A 20,082-nucleotide genomic window follows, 5' to 3' on the forward strand; every position below is an offset into this window, starting at 1 on the left:
ATGGATAAGTGAAGTCCCATTACTTTAAGCAGGATGTTGGCAAATAAAATAACGATACTAAAAGCCAGTGTTGCCCTCTTTTAAAAAAAAAAAATTGCTCTTGGACAAATGCTTATTGGGGATGCTTTTCTTCCTTTGCAGCCACTTAATATTTCGTGTCCTTCAGCTAAACTGAGTTGCCAAGGTACAATGCAGGGGTATAAATCAGTGTCATGGTAGCTGTGGGGCCCTTCTTTCCTCAGCTGTTGAAGTTTCTTGTTGTAGGGTTACCGTATATACTCGTGTATAAGCCGAGTTTTTCAGCCCAAAAAAAGGGCTGAAAAAGCCGAACTCGGCTTATACACGGGTCAATACGGTAGGAGAGGGGAGGAGGGAGGGAGGAACTTACCGCTCGCAGCCTCGCCCGGGAGCCTTTCTCCTGCCGGCAGGGGCCTGGAGGGGCCGGCAGGAGGTTCCTGCCGGCTGCTCCGCCACCACCCGGGAGCCTTTCTTCTGCCGGCAGGGACCTTTCTGGGCCGGCAGGAGGCGCCTGCCGGCCGCTCTGCCGCTGCCCAGGCGGTAGGGAGCCTTTCTCCTGCTGGCAGGGTCCTGGAGGAGCCGGCAGGAGGTCTCTGCTGGCTGCTCCACTGCCGCCCAGGCGCCTGGGCGCCTTTCTTCTGCCGGCAGGGACCTTCCTGGGCCGGCAGGAGGCCCCTGCCGGCTGCGCCGCCGCCACCCACGCGCCCAAGCGCCTTCCTCCGGCCAGCAGGAGCCTGGAAAGGCCTCCTGCCGGCCCAGGAAGGCCACGCCGCCGATTCGCCGCGTCTCCCGGTAAGTAGGGGGTTCAGGGGCTCTTCCCCCTCCCCCCCTTGGATGGCACTGGGGGTGGGGTGGGGTGGGGCAGGAGGGCCTGGGAGGCCGGCGGGAGGGCGACCTGGGGCAGGGGCCCTGCGCTTTAAAATGGCGGCCGCCATTTTAGAGCGCAGCATTGCCGGTAAAGGGAATTTCTATTGACCCTCGGCTTATACGCGGGTCAATAAGAAATTCCCTTTTCTGGCCTCAAATTTGGGGGGTCGGCTTATACGCGGGTCGGCTTATACCCGAGTATATACGGTAAATACTCCGTTTCTCCAGGATGACTGCTGCTACTTTCCTTAAGCCAAGGAGCAGGGGATTGAGTACTCTCAACCTCTTGCCATCCCTTGTGTTGGTCAACCTGCACCATCCTTCCTCCCCCTAAGGTTTCAGAAACGTATTCTGAGCAAGCTGGAAGAATGAGTAGGCCACATGTGTGGACAACCTTTTAAACACTTCTCCCACACTCCCTGCATAGGAGCTTCCCCCGCATTTGCAGGGAGAAAGAACTTAGTCATGGGAGAAATGTTGAGTAAAGGACTCTCCACAGCCCAAGAACTTTCTTCCCCAGACTTGTTTACTGTTAGCTCAGTTTTATTCAATGCATTGTTAATTTTTTTCAGTTGTGTTTTTCTAACTGGGCAATACTTTTTCGGCAATCTTATCAAAGCCCTTTTGTTCAAAAAAACTAATAATTACAGCGGGAGCAACATTACTGGTTGACCTCATTATGCTAAAGCGAACAGATTATGCATCTATATACAGTGTAAAATTATTAGTGCAGCAACAAATAAAAGTCAATTGTTTTCAAAGGTGTCATTAACCTCAGTGTTTCCTCCCTACATGAGATAAGTTAATGGAACCGTTTTTCTGAGCTTTCACAAGTGATGCCTTTTAGCTCTGCTGTTTTGAGTCCGCTAAAATCCTAACACATACTAACAATGCTAGAACATGATGGATAGACATTACTTTTAATAATTATTTTTAAAATCTCCTCTTGTAAGGATAAGTACAGTCATGTAACAGAAAGACATACCCTTTGCACCCTGTATCTCAGTTACCCAGAAATCAGTTATAGGATAAAGTCGTGTTGAAGATTTTAGCTGTGTCGGTTTCTTCTATTTTTTAGGTGCTAGGCAAAAAAAAAATTTCCCCCCTTTATTCCAAACAGACCTTTCCCACTGTCATAACTATCTCTTGGAGATGAGCCAGCTTTTACAGAGTATGGAAGTTCTTCATAGGACGTATTCAGCACCAGCCATAAATGCCATGCAGGTGAGTTGTGAAAATAGCTACTTCTGCGGAACATGCTGCTGGCTGATGTTAGCATTTTTTTCCTAGATTTGTGACAAATGGACCTCTGCTCTTTCCCTTGTGCTTTTCTAAAGGGCATCCCTTTTGAAAGTCCTAAAAAAGAAAAAAGGACACACAGAAGGTGGCGTTCCAGAGCTATTAGTAAAGATGCTAAAGGAATGTTACAGGTAACTGGCATCTTCTCTTCTTCCCTCCCTTAGCCTGACATACAATATGGATACACTAGTGAAAGCTTATTTTCTCCAGTATAAGGGAGGTATAATTGATGGCCTCAGTAATTGCTGTCTATTGACAAATGGTTATTTTATTCCGCTGGTATTAAGCAGCATGTAGGATGAGCAGAGAGTATTATATCGACTAAGTCAATGAGCCTCTCATCCTTTGAAATTTTAACAGCATAATAAATAAGATTTATCTATCTCTGAGTGGGTTCCGTCCATTTGGAGAGCACACATTTGTCTTCTTTGCTGGGTTTATACGGCTTGCCTCTGTGTGCAAAGATGGGAGATAGCCGTGTGGGAGAGTACATAATGTCTCGCTCCTAAGCATCTCCATTTAAAAGAACCTTGGATAGGAAGGTAGGGAAAAGTCTTCTTTCTGAAGCCATAGATAGCTGCTTCTAGAGAGTATTGGATTAGATGGACAGTGTTCTGTTTTAAGGCAAAATATCATATGTTGTGTAGGGTGGACGCTAGTCAATTGACTGGTGAGATGTTATGGATAAACAGCCTATCGTTGTTTTATGGTCAAATGTTCTGTATTGTCAAGAATCTTTTCATATCTGTGCAATATATCCACCATCTGATAGCAAAAGGAGGAGTCATGGTGTCTTGCTCCCTATTCCTGAAGGAGTCAGGACTGTGCCTGTTTGTGTATGTATCCCTCCTTTTAGGAGCAAGCACACTCTGCCCTACACCTTGCTCTAAAGAGCTGCTATTCTTGCCTTCAACTGAGCTGCATGGCCCGGATTTTCTTACTGGTTATGTGCTGTATCTGTAATTCCTGCTGAACAAACATACCTAGGGCTCATGAAGGAAGCATAAAGCAAGCTCATACAAGTAGCTATCAGACGGTCCCTGGTGCTAGGGTTTTTTTGAGCATCTAGGCTGCTTGAGACCCCCAGACCCAACCTGTGAACTCCATAATGAGTGAACTGGTCATGGCAACTAGATGAGGACAAACAAACCAGCAAACCAGAACAGAGCTCAGACCTCTTTCCTTCAGTCATCTGATGGCCTGGATTAAGATGGATGGCAGGTGACTTCTTGGGCTGTGCAGCATTTGTGAGGTGATTCTCACTATAGACTGAAAGGGAAAACACCAGGTTTCAGTTGCCAGACAAGGTAGTCTACGCATACTCAGGAGCGTTTTGCATTTAGGGGGGAAATGGCATAGATCACAAGTACCTAACAGTTGGGACTACCACTGCATCAGTTGAATTATCTAGAGGGAGGAGGCGGGCCTCCAAGTGCTCTGGCATGGTGTTCCGTAAAGTTTCTGAAATGAACTGTATTCTAGTAATTTCTGCAGTTAGCGTAATTATTTCCATTGTTCTTTATCATCATAAATGTTTTAAGTGTTTGATAGCATTTGACTGGTCAGCTGACCTAGTTGTTTTGGGTGTGTTGGGCGACTGGTCAAATGCTGGTCCTAATATACTGTCCACTGTGCTTTTGCCATGGCTGTGCTCCAGCCTAGCCATACCATCCCTTGCCTTTTGTTTTCCCACACTTCCAATCCCTTGGATCCAGCAAAACGTTTGGTGAGGAGCTGGAGCACAACTTTGCAGGTGAGTGACTGATAACCTCCTCCCGCACATTCAAAAAGGAATTTCCAAGGCAAGGCAGGAGTAAGTAATTGCAGTAGGAAAAAGGTACAGCACGTTTGAGCAAGAGAAGAATAGCAGAGATCAAGGAGAAAAGGGTGACACAGAAATTTCACCTGGAAGAGAATTTAGTCATGCCTTGATCTTTAAGATGCACTGTTGCAAAATGATCTCATGATCTCAAACCATCCTGCATTTTTGCACAAACAGTTCCAATGTACATCCAGCAGCTCTGCTTGTTAATGTTGATTTTGATGCCAGTATTTAGTATAAGACACCACAGTGATGTGGATCCTACCGGAAGACCCATGTCAAGAATTATCAAGTGAGGACTGGTAAGGGCAGAGTTAAGTGGCCATGCAGCTGTGTGTGCAGTCAAGATGGGATAGCTGCAAAGAAGCTTTTCATGAAAATGGGTCTTGAGGCAGCATTTGGAGAAGGAAGTGGCTTGATTAATAGGAGGAAGTTTTAGTCACAAGGAAGAGTAGGGAAAGAGGTTCAGACAAGTGAATGGGGTGAAGGAAGCAAAAGTGGATCATTGGCAGTGATCCAAAACCTTGTTGAGCCTAAGGGCACTTTTAGAATTTTGGGAAAGGGTAATATGCATCATCAAGAAATGGCTGCTATGGGAGCAAAGCTGGCCACAAAATGGTTGCTATGTGGGATTTGTGTCTATGACCAAGTCAAGGGGGCACAGCTATAATGCACCTGCCAGGCATCAGCTCAGAGCTCGGCTAGTCAGTCAGCTGATAGGAAGTGATCCAAAGCTCCCTGTTTTTTTCCTGTTCCATTCAAGAACCTTTGGATTTTATCTCTAAGAGTCAAGTAAGTGAGCACTGGGAAACACATCAGTGGACGTAGTACAGGTTGAGTATCCCTTATCCATAATGCTTGGGACCAGAAATGTTCCGTATTTTGGATCTTTCCGTATTTTGGAATATTTGCATATACACAATGAGATATCTTGTGGATGGAACCCAATTCTATTTATGTTTTATACACACCTTATACACATAGCCTGAAAGTAATTTTATTCAATATTTTAAATAATTGTGCACGTGGGGCATTGTGGGAAACCTGCCATTGGCATGACCGTCCTCCACACGTGCCATTTTATTCCCTTTGTGGGTGCTCAATAAGTTTTGGATTTTGGAGTATTTTGGATATCGGATTTCTGGATAAGGGATACTCCTCTGTCGTGCCATTGGGTGCTATGTTAGAGACAGCTGGTATATAGAGAGTGAATGAAGGCAATAGATCTGAGTACTGAGAAAGCTGGAGTATTTTCAATGTAGAGGCAAAATGTTTCAAACTGATCCAGAGAAGAGTATTGGCACAGAGACTTAAGGAGAGAGGAGGTGATTCCAGAGCAGTAGCTCGGCATGGGCATACCAAATAACCTGGTGGGGAGAAAAAAATCCAAGCTGGGAAGCCAGCAAAAAGGTTGCAGTCATTTAAATGGGAGATGAGCAGCACCATTTCAGAACTCTTATGCATTTGAACTGTAAAATAGCAATCTACAGCAAGGCTTCTAAAACCATAACTAATCTTTCAGGTATTATTCAACAAATACCAAATGTATGAATCTTATCATTTGATCTGCAAGGGTAACAGTCCACTTCAGATCAATGGCTAATACAATTTGCTGGCACTCTGAAACCTTTTGCACTAATATTGGAAGCCGATGTATATTCCTTGTAGGTACCAGCTGTTCTTTCTGCTCCAGTGAGGCTGCATGCTTCCAATCCTAATTTATCTACAATAGATTTTGTGGAAGAGAAAGGTTACTCTAATGGTTCTGAAACATCATCAGAATTTTCTAAAATGCAAGAGGAGCTATGTCACATAGCACATAAAGGTAAATGGGGTTTTGTTCATTGTGATACAAGTAAAGACCATGACAGTTAATTGCGGGGTTTTGTGTGTGGGGGGGGGATTAATCCCTCTGTCTCTCCTGCTGTCCCCCAAGATGTAAAGATACTCAAAGAACACAACTGACTTGAGCGCGGACATCTTTAAAAAGCTTTAACTAGACTCTAAATAACCCTTGCTTACTTTTGTGGCCTTATCAGAATGTTGGCAGTCATGTTAAACTAGTCATCTAGAAAAGAACAATACAGTGAATTATAAATCACATTCATTATATATCCTGGTCGCTCTTTGAATTTTATTATTCATGCATATTTATTTTTGTGACAAACCAATCCAGTCTGCATGGTTAACATTCTGAATGGACCAAAATCTTTGGGATCTGCTAACCTGGAAAATGTTTGTTAAAATCGGTATCTAAAATGCAGCTGTACATTGCATCTGGCTTATGCATACACATGTTCCAAGTAGCTTGCTGGATTTCAAAGTTGGCATTTGTGATGTAAGGGGGTTGCTATGGCAGTAACCTATTTTTAGGGAATGCAGAAGAGAAAATTCATTTTACGGAGTTAGCAGGGCAGGACAAGCTGGCACTTGCCAGCCTTTGGAAAAACTAAATAAAAACCAGTAGTTAAACTTTGCTGCTGTGAATAATAAACATTTTACATGCATATATTCATTTTTAGTGGGGTTCTAGTTGCAGTGGAAAGGAAACACCGATGCTTCTTCAGGTCGTCTATAGACAGGAAATATTTCTGACACATTCCACTAAACACAGGAAATATTCAGTGATTTCATTTTCAGCTCAAATAAAAGAAAATTCCTTTGAATCAGCACATTGCTCTGTATGATTAACCTTGCTTGCTGATTTCTTAGGCTTAATTCATGTAACAGTTCAAGGTAGTGACGAGTATTGGTTCAAACTGAATCTCACAAACACAATGACCATTTCATTTTATATACGGAGGTGAAAGTGTTTGTTCAACCCAAGTCTTCTGTTCAGAGTTGGTTACGTAAATCATGCCATAGAGATTCTGGGTGTTTATAGTCCATCTTAAAAGGGACTGAGATGATCATATGCACATGGTGATTGCAGCTGGCAGTTTGAAGCTTTCATTCTATGGTGACTCAAAGTAGCAGCCCTCTGTAGAAGGAAGTACCATATGATGAGATTTCATTAAGTGTAGGGGTACTTAAGTCATTCAAATCCACCATTAGCTGCAGTTGCTTTATTACCTGATGTTCCATAGTGGATAACATATCTGGTTATTTTTCTTCAAGGCTCTGTGAAATGAATATTAATTAGCTTAATGGTCAACTTTGCTGTCATTACTTGCTATTTAATTGTACTTAGTTGTTGAGGGAAGTAATGCATTGAAAGTTCTTCAGTGCACTGAAATGATTTCAAAACTCATCTCAAATTGGATGGTCACTGTTGCAAGTCATTGAGTGCCCTTGTGGCGTTGGGCTGGGAAGATCCTCAGTTTGCTGCGGTTCTCAGTGTGTGACATTGAGCAACTCAGTAGCACTGTCTATCTCACCCCACAAAGGATAAAATTGGATAACTTCTTGAACACCATTCTGAATCCAAGGCACAAATGTAGTTAAATAAACACTGTTTCACCTACCTGTTTGGGATCTTCCCTGTCTACAGTGACATTGCATGCTTTAGGGAACAGTTAGTATATGCTGCTTGTTGGCGCTATAGTGAGTTTCACAGGCTGACTGAATTTAGGACTATATCTATTTGGGAGAGATTAATAGTTCAATTACGTACATTGTTTACCCATTTAATTAAAACTCTCAGCTATGTGAGATGCAGAGGGTTCTGTGAGAGTGCACTGTACTGCTATACCTTGGTCTGTAGATGGTGGCCTTTTTGTAACCTAGACCACTTTTGCTATGTTTTTATAGTGTACTTTACCTTAAAGTCGGCTTTTAGTACGATATCAACGGAGAGAGAGAAACTGAAGCAGCTGTTTGAACATGATTCAGCTCCGTCGCCATCTGCTCAGATAGTTGGACTGAAGAATGCTTTATCATCTGTAAGTTACCCATCTTGATAGTCCTATAAGTTGCTCATTAACTTTAATTTTGGTTTAAAGCCCATGAAAGTGAGAGCTTAAGAATGTTAGCACAGGTGTAATATCGGGGCTGTTATGCTCTCAAGTCTTGCCATGTGCATTTGTTTCAATAGCCAAAGGCCAATCATTATAATGGACAACTGTGAGAGGGTGCAGTATGCTACGTGCTTGTCTAAGACATATATTGTACCTCTAGCTAGTCATCCCCGTTCAAATACTCCCTTAAGGTGAGTCCCTTTACTTGTTCCCATATAACTGAAGGGCCACCATTCAAGCCTTTGAAAGGAGGATCTACCCATGCCTGGGGCCAGCTCTGTGATTCCCCGCCCCCAGTCTTCACATCATCCCGGATTGGATCCCATTTATTTTGTCCTGTGAAACTTAATGGGAGGCATTGAGAAATACCTCAGCGCTCCTATCTGTAGCCCCCTGTGTATGTTGAAGAACAGACTGAAATGGCTGTATTAGTAATGAATATTTCAGTCATGAACATAATGTTGTTGCCTAACAGACTCTAACAAAACTTTTTGTTGGTCACCTGCTTAAAGTTGGTTGTTGCTGTTGTTTAGGAAAGTTCCTTATTTGTTAAATCTGTTTCTCTCCTCAATGCACATATAGCCCACAAAGCTGCTTTCAAACATAAATCAATAACAATACGAATAGACTAAAACAATAGACAATTAAAATAGCTTCACAGCTGAAAATCAATAGCACCAGCCTTTCGGCTTCACAGCCGAAAATCAATAGCACCAGCCTTTTAGCAACACAGCAAATTGAGGCATGAAAGATTAGTCAGCAATTAGTAAATATCAAGCAAATAACTGAATCTTGAGTGAGATGCTGAAATTTCAGAGCCTGCTTTTCAAACGGCAGCTTCAGATTTTCATTTATCATGAAAACTTTTCTTAAATAACAGCAATTGGGCAATCTACCACATACCTTAACCACAAAGCTGTGTGTTTGAGGGCCGAAGGAGTTTCATTTTAACTTTCCTGTTGTGATATTAAAAACACCTAAAGCTGTGATCATTAATGATGCTTGTTAAACAAGCTGGAATTTAACCAGATTGTTGAACTTTGCTTTCTTAGATACATGGTGACTAGGGTTGCCAGCCTCCAGGTGGTAGCTGGAGATCTCCTTCTATTACAACTGATCTCCAGGTGTCAGAGATCAGTTCCCCTGGAGAAAATGGCCGCTTTGGCAATTGGACTCAATGGCATTGAAGTCCCTCCCCTCTCCAAATCCCACCCTCCTCAGTCTCCACCCCCAAAATCTCCAGGTATTTCCCCACCTCGAGCTGGCAACCCTACTGGTGATGCTTTAGTATTAACCTACACTGTGTTTTCTGATATACTGACAATGACCCTAAAATGTCTGTATAAAATGCAGCTCGTGTACTGGGGAAAGGACAAGGCAATATGAATGAAACTGATGCTGAAATACCTCCTACTAGGGCTGTCAGTTATCATAGTCCTGGGGCTGCTTGGCAAGGAGAAGGTTCTGCTGCTCTCGTAGTTAGGATATGCAGTGTACGCTTTTGATTGGAAACAGAAGTAAATCAGGGGTTTATTTACTTGACAGACCAGTATACACAGTATGTACTCCATTGCAGAACACCTTGCAAGCATTTCATTCTGACTCTGCCCCTCCCCCATTCCCAGTACTAGTTAAGTTTATTGAGACCACTGCTTTTTGCAGATGTGAGTAAGAAATAACACTGTGCCATGTTAAAATTGATATGGCAGTAACAATGGCTAAAAAATTTCCTTTTGAGGATAGTCATGGTGGTCTACAGTAGAACTTCTAGATTTCAATCCACTACCGTCTTAGAGACCAACAAGATTTTTGTGGTATAAGCTTTCAAGAATCCATTCTCTCTTTGTCAGATGACAGAGAGCATTAACTCTCGAAAGTTCATACCGTGAAAACCGTGTTGGTCTTTAAGGTGTTACTGGGCTCGAATCTAGCTGTAAAATTCTTATGTATGATGTGATTGATATACTTGATATACTCAACATAAATTCTACAAACTATAAAATAGTTTTAAAGGGTAGTACACTATTGCACAGCAGGTCTGTTGCTGGATCCTATCCTTTTGACATCAGTTCTGCTCCTTCAGCTCTAGATCACTGTACTTTTTCTTCCTCAAAAACGCTGCTATGATTGCTTTTAGCAGCTTTAAAATATTGTGTTGTATGGACTTAGATGGAAGGCTGAGCTATTTTGGCATATCTTATGAAACCTTTGGAAATACTTCCTTTTCTCCTTTCAGTTCTGCTGTGTCTCAGCAGACTAGTAGCATTTGCTCTTCAACTGGTGGTGGAAAGTGCCGTCAAATCACAGCCAACTTATGGTGACCCCATAGGGTTTTCAAGGCAAGAGACGATCGGAGGTGGTTTGCCATTGCCTGCCTCCGCATGGCCAGAGAGAGTTCTGAGAGAACTGTGACTGGCCCAAAGTTACCCAGCAGGCTTCATGTGGAGGAGTGGGGAATCAAACCCAGTTCTCCAGATTAGAATCTGCCACTCTTAACCTCTACACCACACTGGCTCTTCAATTAGCTTGATGCAAAGAGGGCTGACTTTTGAAAAGCCAGGGTGGTGGAAGCCCCTGCCAAGCCCACCACATTTGTATCCCAGCTGTTCTTATGGAAAGCAACCCAATTACCTGGAGAGCCAAACTGAATTTCCATGTTTAGACGCCGTATACATCTGGGAGCAAACAACAGTGCTGGGTGCTCTCCTTCCTGTCTTGCTCGTAAGCTTCTTAGAGGCATCTACCTGACCACAGTGGATACAGAATGCTGGACTGGATGGAAGTATGATTTAGCCAAGAGGGGGAGGTGGGATCTTATCCCCAACATTGACTGTAAAACTATGTTATTTTCCTCTTTCTCCCCTCCCCACACCCAATCCCTCTGAGTTCAGAAGAAAAAATTAATTTTATTACAATCCCAGATCAGCCAGCAATAACATAGTCAACCACACAAGAAAAACAAATTCTGGCAGCCATGCAAAGCAATATTCCCAGCATAATTTACCCCCAAGTGTGCATGCGCGCGCACACACACACACACACACACACACACATATATATTGTGCCATCAAGTCACATCTGACTTACAGTGACCACTGTAAGACAAGACATTCAGAAGTGGTTTTCTATTGCCTGTCTCCACATCACAACCCTGGTATTCCTTAGAGGTTGCCCATCCAAATAACCAGGGCCAACCCTCCTTAGCTTCTGAGATCTGACGAGATCCCTCTTCTTCTCCCAACTTGATTGATCTCAAACACCCTTCATGGAAGCAAATTCTGTCAGCACCTTTTGCACTCCTATGGAGCATTTTAACTTGAAGACTCATAATACCACATGCTTATGGATTTGTTGCACATGCCTAACAAAGAGTGTGGTTTAATTATTTCTGTATGCATTGTGCACATGTGCAGTCTTTACTAACATTCTACCTGTTCAGCTGGTTTTGTGCCCTATATAAGAAGCCACAAGTGGGAGTGATCAAGCAAATTTTATTAGCGTTCTTTTCTCCTTTATCTTAATATATTGGAGGAGAAGGTGAGCTTTCATTTTTCTTTCCCATTCTTTTTTTTTTAGCTGCACAAAGTTCTTTCCTTTGAAAATAAGAACATAGACAAACAGATTAGGGTTGCAGTCCTGGGTACACTTGTTTCCAAGTGAATCCTATTTAGGAGTTTATTTTCCTTTTGTTTACTACTTTCAAAAAAATTATTATTAAGATGTCTTTCCAAATGACAGGGTGCCTGATGAGAAGGCCCCAGTGTTTTTGTTCATATGATCAAAAGAAATGAGTTCCATCTGGTGGCTCTCAGAAAAGGCAATCCCAGTCCAAACACAGAGCAACTTCCTGCTTCCCTGCTTTATACAGCAGACTCAATTGCTGCGCATACACTGGTGTTTCCTGCAGTAATCATGTAAAGCATGGGTGACCTATATGTATCTGCATCAACTGTATGGGAACCCTGATTGGCATGGAGTTTTTTGCTGTGTGTAAGTCAATGCTTAAAAATGCATGTAATGATCCTGTGAACAGTGGTGCACATACAGAAATTGGGTTTGCTGCATAAAATACAGTCACCTATTGAGAATTCATGGCCATTCACATAGAGACCAGGAAAAATAGAATGATCTCTTTAGGATGTTCCATTCATCAGGACCTAGAATGCAATACTTAAGCCACTGTCTGCTCTCCCTCATTTATTTACCTGACAATCTGTGTAAGAAAATTGAGATCTGATGGGAGGAAAGTAAAACGCTTTGTAAGAGTCCATGCCCTCCTCTGCAGTTCATGCAGACAGTCATACAACAGTAACGTGCATAGCTACAGCGAAGTGGGGGACATCTATATATTTAATGTTGAATACTGCTCTTGCATTTTTTTTTGACCAGTTTATAGTAAGATTTGCTTGTAGTAACCTCTTTTTAATGAAAAATTTTATGGGTTCTTTCACTAGCAAAATGAAACTAGAGAGGACCTTATGATAAAAGCTGTTGGGGGTTCTTTCTCAAACAAATACCAAGATTCTTCAACCAGAGAATCCAAATTCTGCATCACAGTAAATAATTAAATCTGTATCAAGGTGCTGAGTTTTGGATAAGGCAGTTTGTTCCTATTGAATGCTGAGGATCTTGGATGACGGCTTCATGTTGGACAGCTGGTTCTATGTGGCAGTCCTGCATATATTTCAAATTCCTACAGCTTTGCTTAGGATCACTGAGAATCTGTTGAGGCAAAATATTCCACATCGCTTGTTCCCTCAAATAAATACCATATCTGATGTCCACTGCCTAGAATGAGGCTGATATCTAGGCTAATATCTTCTGGGAAGAAAAATTGTTCGTAGCCAAGCATCTCCAGGAAATGAGGAAGTGTTGGCAAAGAAATTATTGTAAGCAAATGGCCCTGCCAAATTCTGCTAGGATTGGAAGGATATTCTGAAAGTGGACGTCTGGCTGTATTCCAGCAGATTTTCTCTCCTCTGTGTGTTCATCAGATCTTTTCTAATAAAATATATTAGATTTATTCAGTTCTTTCTCCCGAAGGATCCATTTTAGTCAGGGAATCAGACTGACACCAGACTTGTGGTTGAAGAACCTGGTTCTAAGCCATCAATATAGATTTTTTAAAAATGTGTTTTGAGGTATTGATTTAAGAATGTAGTGCCATAGGCACAGACTTTGAGAGAAAGCTTGGGCTGCTGCCTCTGCTTTCATCATGACCTGGTTTGATTTAATGCTTGTACCTTCTTTGGGTTATTACAAACCTAAGCATAGAAACATCATTTTTGTTGTGCTTCTCCTTAATCGTTATTGATTGGGTGAAATTGTATTTTATTAATTTAAAAATGACAAAAGATGGAGTCTGTTGTTCCGTGTTATAACGAAAAGAAGCTGGGCCATCAGCAAAGAGGTTCTGCTGGTGCAATCTTAAGAGCAGAGAACATCCAAGAGGCCGAAACAGACACAAGAAATCAAGACATTGGAGTGGAAGGGATCTCACAGCTGCAGTATTCTGTGGTTTATTAGAACTCGTGGCTACATGTACAAATCAGACCCTGGTATTGCCAACTAACCTGCTAGCCTGGGAGCTTGTGAACTTACCACTTACAACTAACAGCCTCTTGTAGAGCTGAACCTGTCAAGTTTTCTTCCTAATGATTTGCTGGATTGGTGAAATATCTTCAGAAAATCAAGAAATAGCAAAAAGAATGCTGAGTGCCAGAGGTAAATTGGGGGGGGGGGATAACTAATCACAGGAAGAAAATAGGAAGTGGGATGCTGCAACTAGGCTAGCATTACATCTTGGAAGAGAACCTTTATCTGTTCCCTTCTTCTCAGGGACTGGGCAAGTGGCTAGCCGTGTGGTGGCAAAAAAGATGACTCTTCTCATGAGCCTTCTGTCACTCTATTTCCCAGCTTTTCATCGTTGAGGGATGAGGACGATTCTATGCTAATTTTATTCTGCAGCCAGACAGAGATCAATCCAAATAAGGTGCCATGTAGGGCAGCCAGCTGTAGACCCCAGTGGATTTTAAAGGTCCAGCTAAATCCCAAAAGTTCTTTGTACCCTGTCATTTAGTTCCCTGTCAGTGTGCGGGGTTGCAAGGAGTTACATCAGAAATTACTCCAAAGATCTGGGCACGCTGGTTTCTGCCACATCTAATTTTGGCAAGAAGGCATTGGCAGATGTATTTAGCTGCTGGGAATATAGAGTTACCAGCCGTAAAATATTTTTAAATTGCCTGTGATTTCAAACGGAGATATTTTCATCCTAGTTCTGAAGACCTGTAAAATGTTTACAGAAATTATTCTGTGAATCTGTAAAGCTATGGTGTTATAACTCATGGAATGGTGAATGCACTTCCAAACGTTTCACATCTGAGTCCCCTGTTGAGAAAGCCTGCTTCTGCTTTTGTTTCTGTACATAACCACATTGTGGCATGTTTAAATACAAATACAGAAACCTCTTCTTACAACTTTCTATTGCTGTAAGATATGCAAACCTAGCTATTCCGATGGCCATGAACAAAAAGCTGTCTCAAAGCAGTGACCCTCAGTAGAGATCATGTTATTAGTTGTTTTAGCTGCTGAGAAAGTAATTAGCAAATTTAAATTCCCAAGCATTAGTCATACTTGCACTAAAAATGATATTCCATTTGAGAAAACCAAGCTCTACTTCAATGTGCTGAAGAGGCTTGTTTGATCTTGCCCTGATTATTCATATGGTCTAATGTCAGTTTCTTTACTGAATCAGATGTGCCTTTCCTACTGTTATAATGGATGGGCTCTGCGTCATTTCCTTGTTAGATCTCTCTTACAGAAGATGGGCTAGTTTATGTGAGATACCAGTTAGCTTTCCAATCTCTCTTGGCTGACCTAACTTGAAAGTGAGGGGAGTAAGGTCATGGTGACATTCCTACTCAGAAAATTGTCACCGGGATCCTCCGTACCACAGTGCCAGAGGAGCATTTAGCTGTATTGGCTGAAAAGAGACCCATTCGCACCTATTTGTTGTCAATTCCTAACGAAGCACTTTCTAGAATATTAAGAAATGTAGATTTCAAAAATGATTAGTCATACTAGCACTAAAAAGAAAGGTCCTTCTGCCTGATGTAGCCAAAGATCTGTATGAAGTATCAGGAAGTGGATGTAGCAATGGCTGATTTGATATTATCAGTTGCAGAAAAGTACAGAAAATGCTACAACCCATGTAATCATATCAGTGTACTACTGAGAAGGCCTTATCTGAACTCAATTACTACATCTAGGTTTTTGCATCCCAAGCACTTCTTAAGTGGGTTGAGAGTGTTAGTGGAGCCCATAACCAAATGGGAAGGGAATCGCCTATAGCCTCTTAAGTGGTGAAGCCCAATGTTAACTGGCCTTCTGCTAATAGAAGTGCTCTCTACCAGCTGCTGCACAGTAAACTTTTAAGCTGATCCTCGTCATCTAAATCCACCCCTTACTTGAATCCAAAAAGAAAGTGCAGTTATAAATTATTTAACAAGCAGGAAGACCAATAAAAGCACAAGTGTCAAGTTGTTTTTGACAGAGCTCTGCTCCTCATTTTTGCGGCAACCATAAGGGATTAGCTAAGGCACTGTATAGCCCAAATGTACTTTCTTTTGTCTTAAATATTCCAGGCCATAGCACAAAACACAGATCTTAAAGACCGGTTACGCAGAATACATGCCGAATCTATGCTTCTTGATTCAGCAGCTAATGCAAAATCCAACCCAGATTTGGCAAAGGTGGGTATAGATTTCCTGTCTTTCTGCAAAGCTGCATGTTGCATCTCCTCCCTCCCCCCCCCCCCCCGGCTGTGCTTCTATACCTGCTTAGTTGCATCTTGTCCTGTTTCAGTTCTCCTTTCAGGGGCACCTTCCCTCTTGCTATTGACTCTTCTGATATTGTACTGTGGCTTGAACTGAGAACACTTCCCATGGAAAGAGTGATATTGTCAAGTATGTTTTCCTTGGATTGTCCCAGCAGGTGACTTCCTGCCTTTCTCTTTTCCTGTAGTTTGTATGGCTAGCAAAACCACCCTGTCAATCGAGTTTGGCCTTACCGATCTCCCTGTACGCTCAGTTTTACTAGGTCACTAATTAATTCCCTGTTACAGCTTTTGCAGAAAAACACAAATGTAATGAGACACAAACTCTTTGTAAACAGTGGATTGGATTCACTGGCATGTATCTTCTCTTTAGGCTGGAGGAAATTCCTCCCACTTGAGGAGACTTCCTTCAACTTAAGTGGGTTTTTGTTGGAGGAAGAGCTACTTAAGTTTGAGAAAGTCTTCTGAAGCCAAAGGAAGGCTTCCGGCTTTGCTCAGTGGACCGACAGAGTACATGTGAATAACTCCCACTAAGTGAAGAGTCTTGTACAGGTGGCAGTCTTGCTGTGTTCCATTGAAGGAAGACCTCTCGCTTAGCAAAAGGGAGTCACTGGATCTAACCCATTGATTCCAAAGCAAAGTCACTGCCAATGCAGCCTGTCAGCTTGAAAAAGGTATTTCACAAAAGTGTTTAACAAAGAGCACTCACTAGTGTGAAATAATTTTTTTAAAAACGACGTGAAAGCCAAAATGTTGCTTGAACTACTGCAGTTTCCCTGTTAGTTACTAGGTTTTGGCCTTCTATAACAGAATTTCCGGAATGTGTTTCTATGGCTAGCAACTGAGACAGCTCTGCTGAAGTAATATGAATGGAGATATATTTATAGCTATACTGTGGATTTTTTAAAATGAAGAAAGCAGGTGCTATATTACTCTCTAAATGGTGCAAGAATTCCTTCTGGGTACGGAGGCTGATTGATTGAGAAGTCAAATAGTTATCATCAGGCTGATTTTAATCCCCTGATTAACATTTTGTGTAAACATTCGGTTCCACAAACTCTGAAGGCAGGAGAGTTCCAAAGTTAGTCTAATCTAAGGAATGTTCCTACTGCAACCCAGGCCCCCACCCTTCCTGTTGCAATGTGACTTCTGGGGCCTGCTACTCTATTGAAGGGAGAGAGCTAACTAACATGGGAGGTGTGAACTTACCTGGGTCTGAAAGGTGAGGCTTTGGGGTGATAGTGGAAATTTTTATCTTGGCAGTTCAGAAAGAAAAAGCTTCTTAAAGTAGGGATTGTTTTGCATGGTTTCTCATAAGGTGCAGATTAAAAAAGCGTTGAAAAAGCAGTGCTCAATTACATTCAGAGAATCTGAGAAATCTTTGCCCGGTCTTTCTCGGGATGTATTTCAGTCTCCCCCTGAATAATCCTGACACTATATATTAGAATCTGTTTGTCCCTTTCATATCCCATGCTTTCCAGAGTGATTTTGTAGGAAATATTGATTTTACTGCTTGGAGAGTTATAATTACTCTGTGTTGAAAATTATTAGTGAATTATCCTTGAATGTCATAAATTTCAGAATGTAGTCTTTCTTATTTGGCCTTGAGTACTTACAACCTGTTCTTGAACAAAGTTTTTCCACCGGAATGAATCCTATTGCTGCTTTTGTCCTTACTGTGTACTGTTGTGAGCATCTGTCTCTGAGCCACACAGCATATTATTTTCTTTCATACAGATTACAGGAAAACTATCAGAGGAAGTTGTAGTTTCCCTATAAATTTGTTAATAGCAGCACAGAATCAATCCCGTCATTTACTCTAATAACATTTTCAGTTGAAAATTTAAATCCAGTCAAAATGAATTGTTGCCAGGGTTTTATCTAACGATGTCATTGGTGCTATTTACACAGCCCAAATAATGCACTTTCAATCCACTTTCACTGCACCTTAACAATTGTTTGCAAGTGGATTTTGCCAGTTCACACAGAAAAATCAATCTTCAAAGTGCATTGAAAGTGGATTGAAAGTGCATTATTTGGGCTGTGTAAATAGCACCATTGTGTCTCACTCATTGGCTTCCAAGCACAATGGGAAAAATAGTTGTTGCATCGCATTCAGATCTTTTCATCTAATGTAACACTTGTAGCAAAGTTGAATTTTCCTAGCACAGAAATCACCATACTTTTGGCTAGTAAAATTATGTCTGGAAAGAGTACTTGCTATAAGTGATGATTATTGCAAATGTTAATCTGCACTGCATGGTGTAAAGAATTTTTTAAAAAAACTTTCCTCACTGCTCCATAAGTTCCATAAATTACTGCAAATTCCCTAAAGGAAGCTATAGAATCCAGTAGTTTGAAAGGAGAACCATAGACCAGATGGCTAAATAGTTCCTATTTGGAATCAGTGCTATGGCCAGCCAATATTTAATACTTCCTTTCCTGAGAGTATAATGCTAACTTTAGAATACTTCTGGCCAAAATTCACAGGAAACCATCACAGAATTCTTGAGATGGATTCCTGAGGTGGCAAGCTACCACCAAATCAGCATGCAAAATGCATGTTTAAGTCTTACAAATGAATAAATATTCTTGAGAAAACAGAAATATCCCCATGATGCCTATATTGTCTAGAGAAGACCTCAATAACAGGGATTATAAATCATAGTTTAATTCTGGTGTAGAAATCTCTTTTTAGTGGAAAAGAAACAAACTCCAGTTGTAAAAGCATCTGCATTCAGGTTTCACAACCAACTGAAGTTCAAAGAAAGGAGGACGTCTTCAGACGTGCTCTGTGTGCATGCTTTTGTTGGTTTCCTTTTGGTGATAGTCGAATAGAGCCATTGATGTGCCCCCTTGGCATGCCTGTGCCATTTACGAAGGTGAGCTTCTCTTCTGTCAAAGCAATGTGACACCGTTCTGTGATCCTCTCATCCAATTTGCAGTTTATTTTGATTTTTGTAAGGCTCTAAATTCCAATTATCTAGCACTGGAATTCAACATCTTTTATATATCCTCTTGTAGCCAGACCCCCTCCCCCCACAATTCCTATTGTATTATACGAAGACGTCATTATTTTGCTGCTGGTATTGCTTCAGAGCCAGTGCAAAATCTAATAATCCTAGTATTATTCAAAGATTAAGGAAAATATCAGTTTAGCAGTCAAACTGACAGAGCCAAGCTGCACAGGAATGAATGTTCTGAGTGCCGTTCATTTAATTAATTTCTAAGTAATATGTTTACTGCAACGCTCTGACACACTGAATGGCTCTTGATGGTTAAGTGACCAAATTTACAGATAAAACAGCAAAGCTGTCAAGAGGAAAATATGCTCCTAAGTGCTGTAATGGGAAAACCATTACAGAAAAGCTTGCAGATAACCTGGGGGTTGTCAATTTAAATTAGCCACTTGTGATCTTACCGGAGTTAGTGAAAAACACTGCATTTGCCCTCTGATGCGGTTAAGAACCTTTAATCAAGAATACATTAACAGGATTTTCCAGATTTTTTGTCCCTCACAAATCTGTGCAAAACGAGGCTGCATCAAGTACTTGACAAGGGGAGCCTTCTTACATTATTCCTTACAGGCACAATTTGAAGGGCTGCTTCTTACCTTTCAAGGCCCTAAACAGCTTGTGGCCAGTGTACCTGAAGGACCACCTCCTCCTATACTATCCAGCCCACCAGTTAAGATCTACCTCTCAAGTCCAGCTCTTTGTGCCCCCCTTCAGAGGTGAGGCATATGGCAACCAGAGACAGAAGAAGAGGCAGTTTTTATGTGCCGACTTTCTCTACCACTTAAGGGAGACTCAAATCGGCTTACAATCACCTTCCCTCCCCACACCAGACACCCTGTGAGGTTGGCGGGGCTGAGAGAGCTCTAACTGATGCCCTCTATCCACTCTTAATCACTATACCACACTGATACTTTTCCGTGGTAGCACCTCACCTTTGGAACAACCCTCTCTTTGAGGCACTAGACCAAAACTCATCTTTTTCCTTTTTAACCTAGGCTCTTAATTAGCAGTTTTATTTTACTAGCTTTTAAAAATGGCCTGCTTCTGGCCTTAAGTCTGCTTTATGAGGGTTTTTTTTTTTTTTTGCTGTTTATGGTAAATGGCTTACTGTTTCATATTGTTATACTATTTTAATTGTAAGCCACCTCACTCTAAAGAGTCCACATAGAAATATTCTAAATGATAAACTTCTCATTTTTCCCCTAGATGTTCAGTAGCAATCGAACCCCTTGCCTTACCCATGTATTTGTGTGACTATGTGTTAGGTTT

At 41.6% G+C, this 20,082-nt stretch overlaps 1 protein-coding gene across 5 annotated transcripts in view; it reads left to right on the top strand.

Moving 5' to 3' along the window:
• The window catches only part of OSBPL3 (oxysterol binding protein like 3), a 73,911-nt gene that overhangs the window by 19,635 nt on the left and 34,194 nt on the right, over positions 1 to 20,082 (top strand). For 2 of the 5 annotated variants that reach the window (XM_056857199.1, XM_056857204.1), the window contains 5 exons: positions 2,006 to 2,109; positions 2,223 to 2,315; positions 5,675 to 5,831; positions 7,757 to 7,887; positions 15,606 to 15,713. In XM_056857199.1, coding sequence (XP_056713177.1) covers positions 2,006 to 2,109; positions 2,223 to 2,315; positions 5,675 to 5,831; positions 7,757 to 7,887; positions 15,606 to 15,713 — 593 coding nt within the window. The remainder of the gene's footprint in view (positions 1 to 2,005; positions 2,110 to 2,222; positions 2,316 to 5,674; positions 5,832 to 7,756; positions 7,888 to 15,605; positions 15,714 to 20,082) is intronic. The other 3 variants (XM_056857201.1, XM_056857200.1, XM_056857203.1) reach the window with 3 other exon arrangements.

This window comes from Euleptes europaea, chromosome 11, assembly GCF_029931775.1.
Source record: "Euleptes europaea isolate rEulEur1 chromosome 11, rEulEur1.hap1, whole genome shotgun sequence".
Classification (NCBI taxonomy): domain Eukaryota; kingdom Metazoa; phylum Chordata; class Lepidosauria; order Squamata; family Sphaerodactylidae; genus Euleptes; species Euleptes europaea.